Below are 14,909 nucleotides of genomic sequence, written 5' to 3' on the forward strand. Positions count from 1 at the left end.
AAAGGAGTCATTCTTCTTACTGGAAGGTTTGAGAGCCTTTAAGTATCCAAGATTTACTGGTCAGGTCTTACTTGGTCGCACCCTGTGCCCATACATGAAGCCAGCTGGCCAGGATCCCAAAGCCCATGGGAGGATCTGTTTTTTAATAACGGGAAGTCCCCGGATGTGTTGCACTGGAAGTCATCCTTGCTGTCTGTGCAGAGCTGGCCTGGGAGCAGGATGTTCTGACATAAAGTGAAAGCAGATGCAGTGGGGCCCCTTGGGTGGGGCAAGGAGGTGGTGGCTGCCACGGCTGCAGTTGCAACTTTCCAGCCTGCAAATCTGCCTCTTCCTCCCACCATCTGTGCACTTGGCTGGTGTGAGGAGGTTTGCCTCGGCACCTCTGAGGCCTCTCTGGCCCCACCCTCTTCTCTGAATTTGCCAAGCCCCTGACACATACAGGCAACCACTCCAAGAACAGGAACATGGAAAGGCAAAGGAAAGGTGCTGTGACTTCTACTTTGGGCAATGGCAGAAGCTTGTACCAGATCTTTTCTCCCACTGAGAACTATAAAAGCTGGAAAAACTTGAAATCCAGCTCTTTGAAGGCATTAGAGAACAACTAAAGCAGCCAGGACTTGAGGTGTGAAGACCCCCAGGAGAAAGGAAATAAGTTGGGGGAAAGCCAATATTCCCTGCTCCTTTCCTGCACAAGGTGTGTGCTGATTTTTGCAGAGGGTGCAGAGGACGAGCAAAGAGCAACGGTTCAGAGTGTTTGGCAGTCTCGCAAGGTGGGGAAACAAAACAGAGCTAGGCAGGTAGGAAGAGGGAGTCCGTGAGTTCAGGACTACTAAGTCAACCAAAACCCAGGGAACCAAGAACCTAGAGCAAAAAGAACCACAAAGAAAAGAACGTGTGCTCTGTGCCTTTTAAAAGTTTCCTTTCAAGGCATTTGCCAGCACTTAAGTTTCATGGGTCCAGAGTCTAAGAAACCAAGCAGAAAACAGCAGATGGAAAGCTGAAAAGGCTGGCCGTGGTGGCTCATGCCTATAATCCCGGCACTTTGGGAGGCCAAAGTGGGTGGATCACCTGAGGTCGAGAGTTCAAGACCAGCCTGACCAACATGGAGAAACCTCGCCTCTACTAAAAATACAAAAATTAGCCAGGCACAGTGGCGTGTGCCTATGGTCCCAGCTACTTAGGAGGCTGAGGCAGGAGAATCACTGGAACCCAGGAGGTAGAGGTTATAGTGAGCCAAGATCACACCACTGCACTCCAGCCTGGGCAACAGAGTGAGACTCTATCTCAAAACCAAAAACACAGCAACAACAACAACAACAATAAAAAAAAGAAAGGCTAAAAAGTTAAGCTAAGCTTATGGTGATCCCATAGTACAGGGAAGACAGAAATTGGAGATAGGAGCCTGTAAGGAAGAGTCACGCTGATAAGCATCTCAGTTTACCTGTTGAGAATGGCTGTGCCCCGGGAGTAAGAGTAAACCGGAAATAGACCAGTCTTCATGAAAACGGAAACACAGCCGCAGTTAGAACAGAGTAATGTGCCCCTTCTGTACCTGCTGGTCAGGAGACAACCAGTCCTCTCTGAAGGAGGACAGCCTCATCCACAGCCTCTGCATTTTTGTCATACACAATACAAACAGCAACCAGGCCTGCCAAGGACAGAACCAAATAACCAAAAAAAGACAGAGCAACCGAGAAAATAGACAATAGAAATAGACCCACGTTATCCAAGTATCACAGGATATCCAGTGTGGGCTTTAAGACGGCTGTGGTGAATAATTGCACAAAGATAGATGACAAGATGGAGAAATTCACCAGCAAAGTAGAACCTGTCAAAGAATTAGGTGGAAATTCCAGAACTAAAAGACACCACTGAAATGAAGAACTGAATACATAATTCAAATAGAGTAGGCACAGCAAGAAGGGAAGGTAAACAAGATAGTATCCAACATAAGAGGCTGGAGGGATGACAGTAAACCAAGTCCAAAGAAGTTATCAGAAAGGGAATGGGGGAGATAGGGCAGATAAGAGCAGGTATTGATGGAATTGAACAATGAGCCATGGCTACATAGAAAGCCACAGGAGAAGGCAGGAGTCTGGCTTTGCCACCATTTTGCTGTGTGACCTTAGATAAGTCACTTGCCTTCTCTCGGTTTCAGGGAGACAAGCCTAAGGGTTACCCACCTCTCCCGTGGGTAGGTGGCTTGGGGATCACATGGGGAAAGTTGTGGCCACTCTGTACTGAAAGTGTCAACTTTGCCAACAGCCTGCACAGTTCACTCAGGCACACCTGTTCTCTGGTAACCATAGTGCCAGGGGCTGTGTGAAGGGCTGGGAGGGCATCCCAGCCTGTGATGGGTGTTTACTACCATCCCGTTCAGCGGGTATCTACTACGGGTTCAAAACCCCATGTGGTTCATTCATCCGTGTTTGCAGGAGTTCCACACAGTTCTCTCAGTCTCTGGTCATTGCCCCTCAACTCCCTATTGCCAGAGGAGTTTATCTTCATTAGGTACTCTCCGTATGGAAATTCTTACTTTCCAGTCCTCAAAAGTGTGCTGACATTTGTCAGTCTTGTGCTGGTGACCCCACTAAACTCTGTTGTGTGCAGGTGCTTCATGCCTCCTCGTATTGAGCATGTGGCTGGGAAATGACTGCCATTTGGCAGAGGACAGGAAGCCAGCTTCCCTCCTTCCCCATCCTTCCCTGCTCCCTCTCTTCTTTCTCCTTGTTCTGGGAGGCCAGGCCTCTCTCACCACACACTTGGCATGCAGAGATCTTTGGTCTGTGGCGTCTTGACCCAGGTTTCATTTCTGGGAGCCAGGGCTGCATTCCCCCATGCCTGCAGGCTGCCCCATACTTGCTAGAGCACAGAGAAGACATGCAGTCCTGTTTCTTCCCTGCAGCCAGGGAAGGGGTGGAGCGGCGTTCTTGCTTTTCCATTGCAGTTTTATCCAGGGCTTTGGAAAGCGCTAAATGATACCAGCTCAGAAGCCTCTGATGGTTATGGGGAGTGCCCTGGCCTTGGAGGTGTGGCTGCAGGATGCCCCAGAGGAGAGGAGGCTGTCACAGTCCCACAGCCTGTGCAGCACAACCTTGCTCTCTGCCCTGCCTCTCACCCAACCCCTAGCAGCAGCCTAGAGCATTAATATCTCTCATGCAGAGGCAGGGCATTGTAGGAAACACGACTTCTCATCCGTAGCCTTGTTTGATCAAGACGGTTCAACAGTCATCTATTTCAGGGAATTCATCTCTGCCCTGGCATTAGGGGTGCAGAAACACTAAGGGCAAGGGTGTCCTAGGCCCTGTTCATTGTAAAGGCTAATGTAATAAGACCATGGCATTCCTCTGCTCAGCCCCACCAGTGGGTTTCCAGAGAAACCCGCTAACCCAGAGAAAACTTAGTCTTGACTGTGGCTTCTCTGGCCCAACACACTCTCACCCCGGCTGCATGCTCAGATTCCCTTTCACCCCCCACCCACTCCTCTCCTCCAGCCTGTGTCTGATCCAGGCATACTGGCCTCCTTTGTTCCAAAGGATCTGGGGCCCTATTGATGCCTGAGAGGCCCCTACCTTAGATCTTTTTACGATGTACCCCAGCCACCTTGTCCAGGGCCTGGAGAATGCAAGGACCAGCAAATAGGCAGTCAATGAATGAGATGAATGGGCAGCCTTGATGGGCTGACAACCCTGAGAATGAGCAGAATTTGTGTTATCAATCCCTTTTTCCCATTGAAAGGATGGTTCAGAAGGGTTAGGTGACTTGTTCGAGGTCACACAGTGAGCAGAGTGGGGCAGGCTGCTGAGAATGGAAATCTGACTCGGAACCTGTGCTTTCTTTCTCAGATCTCCCTCTGGACTGTTGGCTGTTTTGTTTCCCTCCATTCATTTCCAAGCCTCCACTGAGCATTGAGTGTGTGCACGGGTGACAGGGTCACTGCCATAGTGAGGCTGAGTTTCCATCCTCACGTTGCTGCCCGTCCAGGGAGGAGACGTATGTGTGAAGAGTGCAGACAGAGTGCAGCCAGGACCTTGGGGAGCCAGGAAAGGCCCCTAACTCACTCCAGGAGTCAGCACCAGCCGAGCCCTAGAGAATAAGTAAGAACCATCGGCCCTGCAGGGTGGGGGTGGTTTTCTGGGCAGTGGGGATAGCCTGAGCAGGGGCACAGAGGTAGGAGCAACTGTGACCTGTGGGTCAGTCATGTTGCTTGACGTTACAAATAATCTACTTTATTCCATAAAGGGGGCGCATTCCCTCATGTATCTAAAAAGTCAAGATGAGGGTGGGGCTGCAGGTTGAGCAGGATCAAGGATTTAGCACCATTTGTTCAGGTTGTTCAGCTCTAGTCTCTTCTACACAAGCTAGCAAAATAGCCAGCAGGATGTTCCACATGTCAACAACAAGCCAGCCAGAGCAGAAGAGTTTCTTCCTTCCCTACAGAAGCTGGACTGGATGAATTAAGGCATATGCGCATCCCTGAATCAATTACTGGGGTAAGAGGTGGGAACCCTCTGCCAGTCAAGTGAATTGTGAGCCTACCTGTGATAATGCAGAAGTTATTCTTACTCAAATTACAGAAGTGCTCCTTGATGGGGGCAGGTGGGGAGAGAATTGGATGGAACACCTGTGGACACCACTAGGTTATGAACAAAATCTAGGTTGTCGTGAAAAGTGAAAATTGGAGCAGGGGCCGGATAAAAATGACATTGCCAGCTGAGCTGCAGAGCTCAGACCTTATCCTCCATACTTTGGGCTTCTACTTCTGGAAGCTGTAGAGGGTTGCACCCTATGTATCTTGGGCCCTGGATGTCTCCAGAAAGGCACTGTGGATTTAATATGGTTTTTGAGCTGCCCTCCTTTCTACCGAAAGGTGAGCAATCTCCTTTCAACTCTAATTTTCCTGGAAAAAAAAAAATACCCTGCTTATTGACGATCTACACCTTGAGGATGGGGAGGAATTGATCAGATTCCTTCCATTCTTCAGCATTCCAAGCAAAGACCAAAAGACCATGCTCCAGGGCAGAGGTGTAACCGCAGTTGTATCATACAGAAATCCCAAGGTGTCAGTGAGAGCCAGGGGGGTCTCTGATGGGCATTTGAGAGGTACCCGTTTGCTTTCTTCAAAAGAATATTCCCCCCTTGATCTATATCCTTCCAGCTGTAGTAATATGAAGAACAGTTAACAAGACAGGTGTCTGCTCCAGGGTAGAGCCCTCTAACCCCCTGTTCTTGGTCCCCTAAGAGGGGACCATAGTAACCCTAACCCTAACCCCTCCAGATGCAAGGAATCAGAGGACTGTGGATTTGGACTCAGATCCTGCTCCTTCCTTTCCTTAGGCAAGTCATCTAACCTCTTTGAGTCTCAGTTTCTTCTGAGACACTTTCCTTAGGGAGAGTCTCAGTTTCTTCTGAGAAACTGAGAGTTTCTTCAAGACAAAAAGGGAAACTAGTATCTAGCTGGCAGTATATTCCGAGGATTATCTGAAGAGATATGTATGCATGAATATCTCATCCTCTCAGCTCTTAGTGGATCATCAAAGAATATTGATTCATTCATGTGTTGAAGAAGGAATTTTTTTTTTTTTTGAGATGGAGTCTTGCACTGTTGCCCAGGCTGGAGTACAGTGGTGCAATCTCGGCTCACTGTGAGCTCTGCCTCCCAGGTTCAAGGGATTCTCCTGCCTCAGCCTCCCGAGTAGCTGGGACTATAGGTGCTCGCCACTGTGCCCGGATAATTTTTGTATTTTTTTGAGTAGGGATGGTGTTTCACCGTGTTAGCCAGGATGGTCTCGATCTCCTGACCACTGATCCGCCTGCCTCGGCCTCCCAGAGTGCTGGGACTACAGGCGTGAGCCACCGCGCCCGACTGAAGAAGGAAAATTAAAGTTCAGCAATGGCCTAATAGATACCAGAAGCCCAGCATACATCATTTTATCTTATCTTCATAACCATTCTATAAGTAGGGGTGTTAGTATGCCACTTTACAGAAGAAGAAACTGAGGGTCGGGAAGGTTGAATAACTTTCCCAAGGCTCCACAGATGGGAAATCAGAACTTGAACTTGGACCGTCTAAAGCCCCTTCTATGGAACGAAGGCCAGTTGGCAGAGCTTGAATGCCTGGGTAAAAGGAACCCTGAGTCACTCTCTAAGCATACCATTGTTGTTGTGCTTGTTGCTGAAATCCAAAATCTGGAAGAGAATGAAGCAGAGAGAAAGCAAGTAACATGCATTTAACAATCCCTGTATATATTGTACCTACATGCATCATGAGCTCTTTTACAAATGTTTGTTGAGTGTGTCAATGTGCTAGGTTCTTGTTGTTGGAAGCACGGAGGGGACACTTTCTGCATCCCATAGTAACCTTGCAAAGAGATGATAACATCCATTGTATCCACGCACTGAGGCTCACAAAGGTAGATAAACCATCTGGAGCCACCTGCCAGGTTGGCATGACACCAGAAGGAAGACCACGGAATGCATCCTGGTGGAGATGTGGAGAGAAACATTTTTTATAGCAAGATCACAGAATCTCACCCTGTTTTCTTCCTCCTTTTCTTTGCAGATGACAGACAACCTTCTGTGCCTTCATCAAGCTGGTTGCGTACCCACCGTGTCTCTGGCGACAGCATGAGAAAGAAAAAGCCCTAATTAAGGATCATCAGAAAATACAGTTGGAGGAGGACGGCGGAGACAGCTTCCCTCCCTGCTAGATCAAGAACCTTCCTTCGAGGTCCTTGCTCCTGAGGGACCCTGGACTGTCACAGCGATTAATGACCTCTTATCTTGTTTGGATGGGAAAGGAAATCACTGGTTAAAGCTTGATCCGGAGACATTATCAGCTCTTTAAGGATCGCAGAAGAATAGGCTACTTTATTTTCTGAAAAGGTAAATATATGCAAGCAAAGCCAACATGTCACGAATGGCCTTGGTCTACCACACAGCGGTGTCTGGGACTGTGTGTCTGGGTCACTCCCCAGCGGGAGTGAAGTCAAGCTTAGCGGCCCTTATGTCCTCCCTTGGAATTCCCGCCATCCCTTCTGATTGAGCCTCCACCTCTGGGATTTTTCTTCCGTTTTTCTCCTCTCTTAGGAGGGAGTTCTGCTACCCATCGTGGGAGGCCGCCATCAGGACTACGAAGATGGTGACCCTGCGGAAGAGGACCCTGAAGGTGCTCACCTTCCTCGTGCTCTTCATCTTCCTCACCTCCTTCTTCCTGAACTACTCCCACACCATGGTGGCCACCACCTGGTTCCCCAAGCAGATGGTCCTGGAGCTCTCTGAGAACCTGAAGAGGCTGATCAAGCACAGGCCCTGCACCTGCACCCACTGCATCGGGCAGCGCAAGCTCTCGGTCTGGTTCGACGAGAGGTTCAACCAGACTGTGCAGCCACTGCTGACCGCCCAGAATGCGCTCTTGGAGGACGACACCTACCGATGGTGGCTGGTGAGATGTTGCCTGAGAATGGGGTCTGGGCTGAGAGTTGGGGTGTGGACTGAGAGTGGGGATCTGGATGAGGGTAGGGGGCCTGGGCTGAGAGTGGGGGTCTGGGCTGAGGGTGGGGGTCTGGTAATGAGAGTGAGGTGCTCCCAGAGTTAAATGCTCAGTCCCCGTGTACACCTGGGGCACTGCGAGGCAGTTAGTAGGATTCAGATTATTGTCCAACACTGTTTATTGAGGATCTATTATATCTAAGAGCAGGAAGCACGGCTTTAGTTTCCTGTGGCTGCCATAGCAAATTTCTACATGCTTCATGGCTCAAAACACCAGAAGTGCATCCTCTCGCAGCTCTAGAGGCCAGAAGTCTGAAATCAAATTATAGGCAGGCTTGGCTCCTCCTGGAGGTTCTGAGGGGGAAGCCGCCCCACGCCCGCTCCTGGCTCCTGCCAGCTGCTGGCAGTGCTGAGTGTTCCTGGGCTCAGAGCTGCAACAGTCCAGCCTCTGCCTCCACTTCCATAGGGCCTTCCTCCCTGTGTCCCCTTATATATCACATGTCCCTCTCCTTTTCCTATGAAGATACCTGTCATCAGGTTTAGGGCGCACCCTAATCCAGGATGATCTCATGCAGAGATCCTCAACAATTTCACCCACAGAGGCCCTTTCTCCAAATGTCATGCTCACAGGTTCCAGTGACTCGCACTTGAACGTATCTCTTTGGGAGCCACTGTTTCACCCACTACAGCTATTGAAATGCAAAAAGAGAGAGAGATCCTTATTCTCATGGAATTTTATTCTGACTGGGAGGGGAAGATAAGAAATAAACAAGGTAGGCTCACAGAGCAGTGCTTTGAAGAGAGAGCAAATGAGGTTTATCATAGAAACTTAGAGGGGCCTTCTGTAAATGGGATCACCAGGGAGATCTCTGAGACAGCAGGAGTCAAGTTGAGACCCACAGGCAGAGAAGGCAGCAGCCATGAGAAGAGCAGGACCATGCACTGCAGATGTCTGGGACAGCGGGTGCAGGAGCCTCAGGGTGGCCTCTGCTGGATGTGTTGGGGAGTGGAGGAGCTCTGCATGGCTGGGGGACTGTGAATTTGCGAGGTGCAGTGAGACGAAGCCTGAGAGTCGGCGAGACCCAGGAGAGGACTCTGGGATTTCTTGTAGGTGCAACAGGAAGTCACTGTAGAATTTTTATCAGGGAGTTTCATGATCTGATCGTGTCATTTGAAAGGTCATTCCCATTGTTAAATGCAAAATAGATTGAAGAAGAGCAAGATATATGTGTTCATGTCTTATTTATTGAGCACCTACTATATGCCAAGCATCACTACATGGAGATGGAAAAGGTAGAGTCTCCTTTCTTGGGTTGCAGGAGTGATGGGGAGAGAAGGGAAAACAGACAAACTCAAGCCAGGATGATAGGTGCTGCCCAGGAAGCGGGTGCAGGAGCTGTGGTCTCCATGTCCAACTCCCCTTGGAGCCTGGGGTTATCACAGAAGGCTTCCCACGGGAGGTGATGGCCAGGCTCATCATGAAGGATTCAGAGAGGTTATCCAGGTAGATTCTGGAGGAAGGTCTATTTGAAATGAACAGAAAACATGCGTGAGACTTAGAAGGGTCGAAAGTCCTGGGCTGTGCTTCCAAAGACTTGGCTGAGTCCTGGTTTGCTGATCTGTGTTGAGCACCACTGTGTGCAGGTCCTGGGGTAGGCTCTGGGGAGGTGACAGAGAACTAGGCAGGTAGGATCTTTTCCTTTCAAAGATCCAAGGGTCTAGGGAAGGAGGTGGTGAGCCAGGCATGGTAAGGATTAGAGTCTGCTCTCAGCCTCAGCACTATGGACTTGTGGGGCTGGATCAGCCTTAGCCACACGGGCTGCCCATGCATTGCAGGATGTTTAGCAGCATCCCTGGCCTCTACCTGCTAAATGCTAGGAGTGCCCCATCCCCAAGCTGTGATAGCCAGAAGACATTGTCAGGTGTCCCAGGTGGGGTGTGTGTGGGGGGGTGCACATGCATGCACAAAGTTGCCCTCCCTTGAGAACCAGCAGGGTTGGGAAAATGACACATTGATGGCAGAGGTGGCTTCACATACATCCCATCTCCTCTCTGGATCTGATTCCCCCTGTAGCAGCGTTGCTGGGACCACATTAAGTCCAAACTTCTTCTTCAGAGCCTGGAGTCTGTGATACTCAGTGTCACCATGGGATTCTGTTTACAAAGGCCTTTGGGGACAAACAGGGTGCTACGCAGCCTAGATATAAACCAAACAGGAAGGGACCTTACACATTGGCAGGTAAAGGAGAAACTTGGGGGCCTTTGTTGTCATTTTACAGATAAGGAAACTGAAACTCAGAAAAGTTAGGTGACTTTTGCAAAAGAGAACATCAAATCCAGCCTCTGGAAATACCGTATTAAAAACTGTTATTAGAGACCATTACCAAGACAGTATTGATCTTTCTTCTTGGGGAGGGCGGTTTCTAAAACTTAGGCTGATGTCGCCCAGGGGGGTTAAAAAGGCATAAGGGAAAAACATCAGCTTTTGGATATAACCTATGTGTCTTCAAAGAACACAGGCTATAATGTAGACTTAGGAACTGAGGCCTGGCATCAGGGTTCCTGGGTTTTGTCCCAGACTTTGTAGGTCCCATCAGGAGTGACTGTGAAGCTCTTCATCTCACTGAGTCTCAGGTTCCTTCCTGTTACATGGGAGGAATAAGCTATTTCACCAGGTTCTCTACAACCCTGCAATCATTAGTTTTAACAATTGTATTTATTTTTGTTGGTTTAATGGGCAAGTAATACTGAACTTATGTGTTTTGTTTTGTTTTCAGTATTAATTAAGGCTGAATATATTTCCACTTAGTTGTTCCCTGTCTACCAGATGTCCTCCCCTACCTGCAGCCCTTCTCTGCTGTCTTTTTCTGAAGTTTAGCCTCTGGTGGCTGATTCCAGGGTAGCCACTTGGAAGGAATGGGGCTTCATCCTCTGGAAATCAACAGAAAGGAGCGGGGCGTTAGAGCTTTGGGGTTCTAAAAAATACACAGATAATACAGAGACTACATGCTTTGAATAAAGAATCGGGATAGAGGCAGGGAATATTTGATATCAAAGCCATCCTGGGAGTAGGCTGCGCCATTGCTCTGCTTAAAGGCCCCCTGCAGGCAGGACCAGTTCATGAACAGAACTGGACTTGGGTCCTGATATGGTTTGGCTGTGTCCTCACCCAAATCTCATCTTGAACTGTAGCTCCCACAAATCCGACATGTTGTGGGAGGGACCCGGTGGGAGATAATCATGGGGGCGGTTTCCCCCCATACTGTTGAGGGGCTGGAAGAGTCTTAGGTGAGAATGTGAGGTCCCAAGCTCCCGTCCTGCCCTGAGCTTCATAGTCCTCATCAGTCAAGTGGGCACCACAATTCCAGCTCGTCCCAGCCCTGGCAGGAAGAGGGACACAGGAGCAGTCACCGGGGCTCGCTCTTTTAGTTGAGTTGAGTTGAGCTGAGTTGAGCTGAGTTGAGTTGAGTTTACAAATCAGCCCTGTGCCCTGCCCTGCAAGCAAAGAGACTACACCACCATCCCAGGCTGGACCTACTGACCCCTGTGACCCTCTCCTCGGGTCTCTGTCCCAGACATCCAGGAACAGGGATCCCTTCTTCCCCAGTCCCCATGTCCAATTCGGAGACAAGCTGTGTTGAATTCTGACTCTGCCTTCTCTACTTGCTCCCAACTTGGGAAACCGTTCTGTGATACGCAGGGAACATTCTCAAGGGACAGAAAGAGTGCAATCCTCCCCTGGTTTCCACCCCCTGCCCTCCTAAGGCATCTTCCCATCCCAGACATCCATGCTCAGTGCACAAATGCAAAATAATACCATCATACTGTCCACCCGGCACCTAGCACCAACTCTGGCCAGGTCCTGGGCCCAGCTATCCAGGTACCATTGCCTCGCCCTTACCACCCCCACCGCCAGGAGGGTGTAGGTATTTCATTGTCCTCACTTTGCACTTACCAGGTCACCCACTGTCAAAGGGCACAGTCAGATCCTCTTCTAGTTAAAGGACGTGGTCTGGAGTCAGACCCAGGATATTCAAACTGTCTTCGTCCTGGGAAACTCACTTCACCTCTGTAAGCTTCAGTTTCCTCACCTGTAAAATGGGTCTATAAGATCACCTTTCTCATAGAACCATTATAGGAACTCAGTGAGAAGCTGCCTATCAGGTTCTCAGCACAGGGCCTGCATAGAGCAACCATAGAACACACGATTCCACCCAGGGTGAGCCACCTGAGTCCTGCACGAGCCCTTTCTAAGCACCGCCTGTCCCTGCGCTAACCTGTCCATCCACACGGCACCAAGGATGTGGTAGGGGCTCAGTTGTGATGAGCTGAGTGAATGAATGTGTGTTAGCTTTAGCAGCTGTCATTCACTTATTCAGTGGACATATCTTGAGCCTGTACTACCTGGCATGCTTGTGTCTGCTGCTTGAATACCAAAGGGGCCAGGGAAACCAACAGCAGCTAGGGATTGGAACGAGGCCTGTGGTGAGGCCCCAGTGGTGCCAGCCATGTGTGGAAGGCCAGAGACTGATATTTCCAGGGTCCAAGGGAGGCTTCTTAGAAGGTGATGCATCGTTCATTGGCCATGGAAGGAGGAAGGAGGGTGGGAAGGGAGCGCGGGTACCTCTTCCCAGCACTCTCAGGACAGGTGTGGCCTGTGGATAGGGACGACTTCCAGCCATCGTGCCTCAAGACAGGACAAACTCTGCCACAGTGCACGCTCCAGAGTTCCCATGGATCATGCCCAAGTGCAGGGTGAGTTGAGGCACCCAGGGCTCCAGCTTCAAGGAGATGCCCGCTCTCGGGCCATGCCCCTGGGCATGAGTGGACTTTCTTACCCCACTTGCCTGACTCCTCACTCGCCTCACCCACCCTCATCCCCAGCCTGTAGTGCTTGACTCCATGGAGATCTCCCCTTCCTTCTCCTGCCTTACTCCTCATCCCTTTCCAGATAGCACCCACCATGGACACCTGCATCTGTGCCTCAGCCTCTGCTTCCAGGGAAGCCGACCCGAGGCCCTGTGCTTCCCTAAGGAGCTCAGGCCACCAGGCGGCAGGCATTGATTGAGCGCTGATTGTATACAGAGACATATACTTGGAAACTAGTCAGGAAGGCTGGGGAGGGCGTGTCTCTAAACTTCCAAACACTCTGTCCTGTGTTCCTATCAGTGGCACTGTCATACTTTTTTTTCTGTTTTTTTTTTTTTAACATGGAGTTTCACTCTTGTTGTCCAGGCTGGAGTGCAATGGCGCAATCTCGGCTCACCACGACCTCTGCCTCCCAGATTCTCCTGCCTCTCAGTCTCCCGAGTAGCTGGGATTACAGGCATGCGCCACCACCCCCAACTAATTTTGTAGTTTTAGTAGAGACCAAGTTTCTCCATGTTGGTCAGGCCGGTCTCGAACTCCCGACCTCAGGTGACCCGCCCGCCTTGGCCTTCCAAAGTGTTGGGATTATAGGCGTGAGCCACTGCGCCCGGCCAGCACTGTCATACTTTTATTGTCACTGACAAAAGGCAGAGAAAACCAGAATCTTTCTTTTCCAAAACAGTGACACTACATGGAGTAACCTGCCGCTCCATCTCACCTGGTACAGGGAGGACTTAGGATGATAATCTAGAGAAAGAGCCAGTTTCCCATCTGAATTCTACCTGGCCCTGCACTCGCTCGATGGCCTCAGGTGAGCCCTTTCCAAGGCTTGGGCCTCCGTTTCCCCTTTTGCCAGTGAAAGATTGGAACGGATCTGAGATTTCTGAAGTGTGGGGCTTGTGATGTTAGGTGAGGCAGGGCATTAGAGAAAGTCGCCTCACAGAGCCCGGAGGTCATTCCTGCCGTCGCTCCTTTCCGCCTGTCTCTGCAGTGCTGGGGCTTCAGTTTGGCCTGGTGTCTTACTTTGCACCTTGTCAGGGCTTGTCAGCCTTGTTCTAAGGGAGAGGAGAGTTTGCCTGGGCAGGCAGCAGGGTAGAGCTGGAACTGAATACAGTAGCTTTGTTTTCATTGCATTGTACAACTACCATTTTACTTCTGCCAGGTAATTCTTGCTTTCTACTTGTGGTAGAGATGAGAGGTTTCCTTTTCAAATAAATTTATTTTTATTTTTTGGCCAGGTGTGGTGGCTCACACCTGTAATCCCAGCACTTTGGGAGGCAGAGGCGGGTGGATTACCTGAGGTCAGGAGTTCGAGACCAGCCTGGTCAACATGGCGAAACCCTGTTTCTACTGAAAATATAAAAATTAGCCAGGCACAGTGGTACGCACCTATAATCCCAGCTACTTGGGAGGCTGAGGCAGGAGAATCCCTTGAACCCAGGAGGTGGAGGTTGCAGTGAGTCAAAATAGCACCACTGCATTCCAGCCTGGGCAATAGAGTGCGACTCCATCTCAAATCAATCAATCAGTCAATAAATAAATTTTTCTTAAGTCATTAAAGTAAGTAAGAGTCCAGCAAGATGATGTGGTGCTGTGTGAAGCATGCAACATGCTGCCCACACACATCCACAGCCGACCTTGAGTCCTGGCTTCTCGGACCTCTGTGGCACCCCGCAGGCACTCAGTAAATGTCACTGCATGATGGATACATGGTGCCAGGCTCCCAAATCAAAGTAGCGGCATGATGGAAGGCCATCCTGTGGGCCTGGGCACATCTTCACAAGCCTGGGGGGCACAGCAGCCCTTGCTGGTTGGAGACCTCCATGGAGTTTCCTGCAGGGGAGTCTGGCTGTGGTCCTGTACCCCGGGGCTCTCAGAGTGTGGTCCCCCTACCAGCCCTGGCAGCAGCAGCACCCAGGGGTCTGTTAGAAATGCAGGATTTCGGGGCCAGCTCAAACCTCCTGAGTCAGATCTGCGCCTTAGCAAGCCTCCTGGAGCATTTTCCGCACATTCAGGATCATGGGGCCGCCCTGGGCGGTTCCATCAGAAGCAGGCATTTTATCTGGATGTCGCATTTGTGTGTGTGACAACGTATTCATAATATTTATCATTTTAACCACTTGTATGTGTACAATTCAGTGGCATTAAATACATTCACAGCGTGTGTAACAATCACCACTATCTATAACCATAACTAGCAGATTTTTGTCATCCCAAGCAAAACCTGTCCCCATTAAACAGTAACTTCCCCTTACCTCGTCCTCCTCCCAGCACCTGACAGCCACCCTGCCACTCTCTGTCTCTATGAATTTGACTACTCCAGGTACCTCATATAAGTGGAATCATATAATCTTTTTCTGTGTCTGGCTTCTTTCACTAATCATAATATTAGTATTTTCAGGGTCCATCCATGTTGTAACTATTTTGAACTTTTTTCTTTTTATAGCTAATAATATCCCATCATGTGTCTAGAACATCTTATGTTTGTTTATTCATCCGTCACTGGAGACTGGGTTGCTCCCACCTTTTATCTATTATGAATAATGCTG

The 14,909-nt window shown here is 49.8% G+C and overlaps 1 protein-coding gene across 4 annotated transcripts in view; it reads left to right on the plus strand.

Annotated features, from left to right (window-relative positions):
- ST3GAL1 (ST3 beta-galactoside alpha-2,3-sialyltransferase 1) overlaps positions 1 to 14,909 on the plus strand; it is a 44,812-nt gene that overhangs the window by 16,653 nt on the left and 13,250 nt on the right. For 2 of the 4 annotated variants that reach the window (XM_017875127.1, XM_017875128.1), the window contains exons 2-4: positions 3,846 to 4,097; positions 6,563 to 6,885; positions 7,090 to 7,444. In XM_017875127.1, the coding sequence (XP_017730616.1) occupies positions 7,139 to 7,444 (306 nt within the window). In that variant the 5' untranslated portion in view covers positions 3,846 to 4,097; positions 6,563 to 6,885; positions 7,090 to 7,138. Of the gene's footprint in view, positions 1 to 3,845; positions 4,098 to 4,427; positions 4,494 to 6,562; positions 6,886 to 7,089; positions 7,445 to 14,909 lie in introns of those variants that run through there. The other 2 variants (XM_017875130.1, XM_017875129.1) reach the window with 2 other exon arrangements.

Source organism: Rhinopithecus bieti, unplaced genomic scaffold, assembly GCF_001698545.2.
Source record: "Rhinopithecus bieti isolate Rb0 unplaced genomic scaffold, ASM169854v2 scaffold_7212, whole genome shotgun sequence".
Classification (NCBI taxonomy): Eukaryota; Metazoa; Chordata; class Mammalia; order Primates; family Cercopithecidae; genus Rhinopithecus; species Rhinopithecus bieti.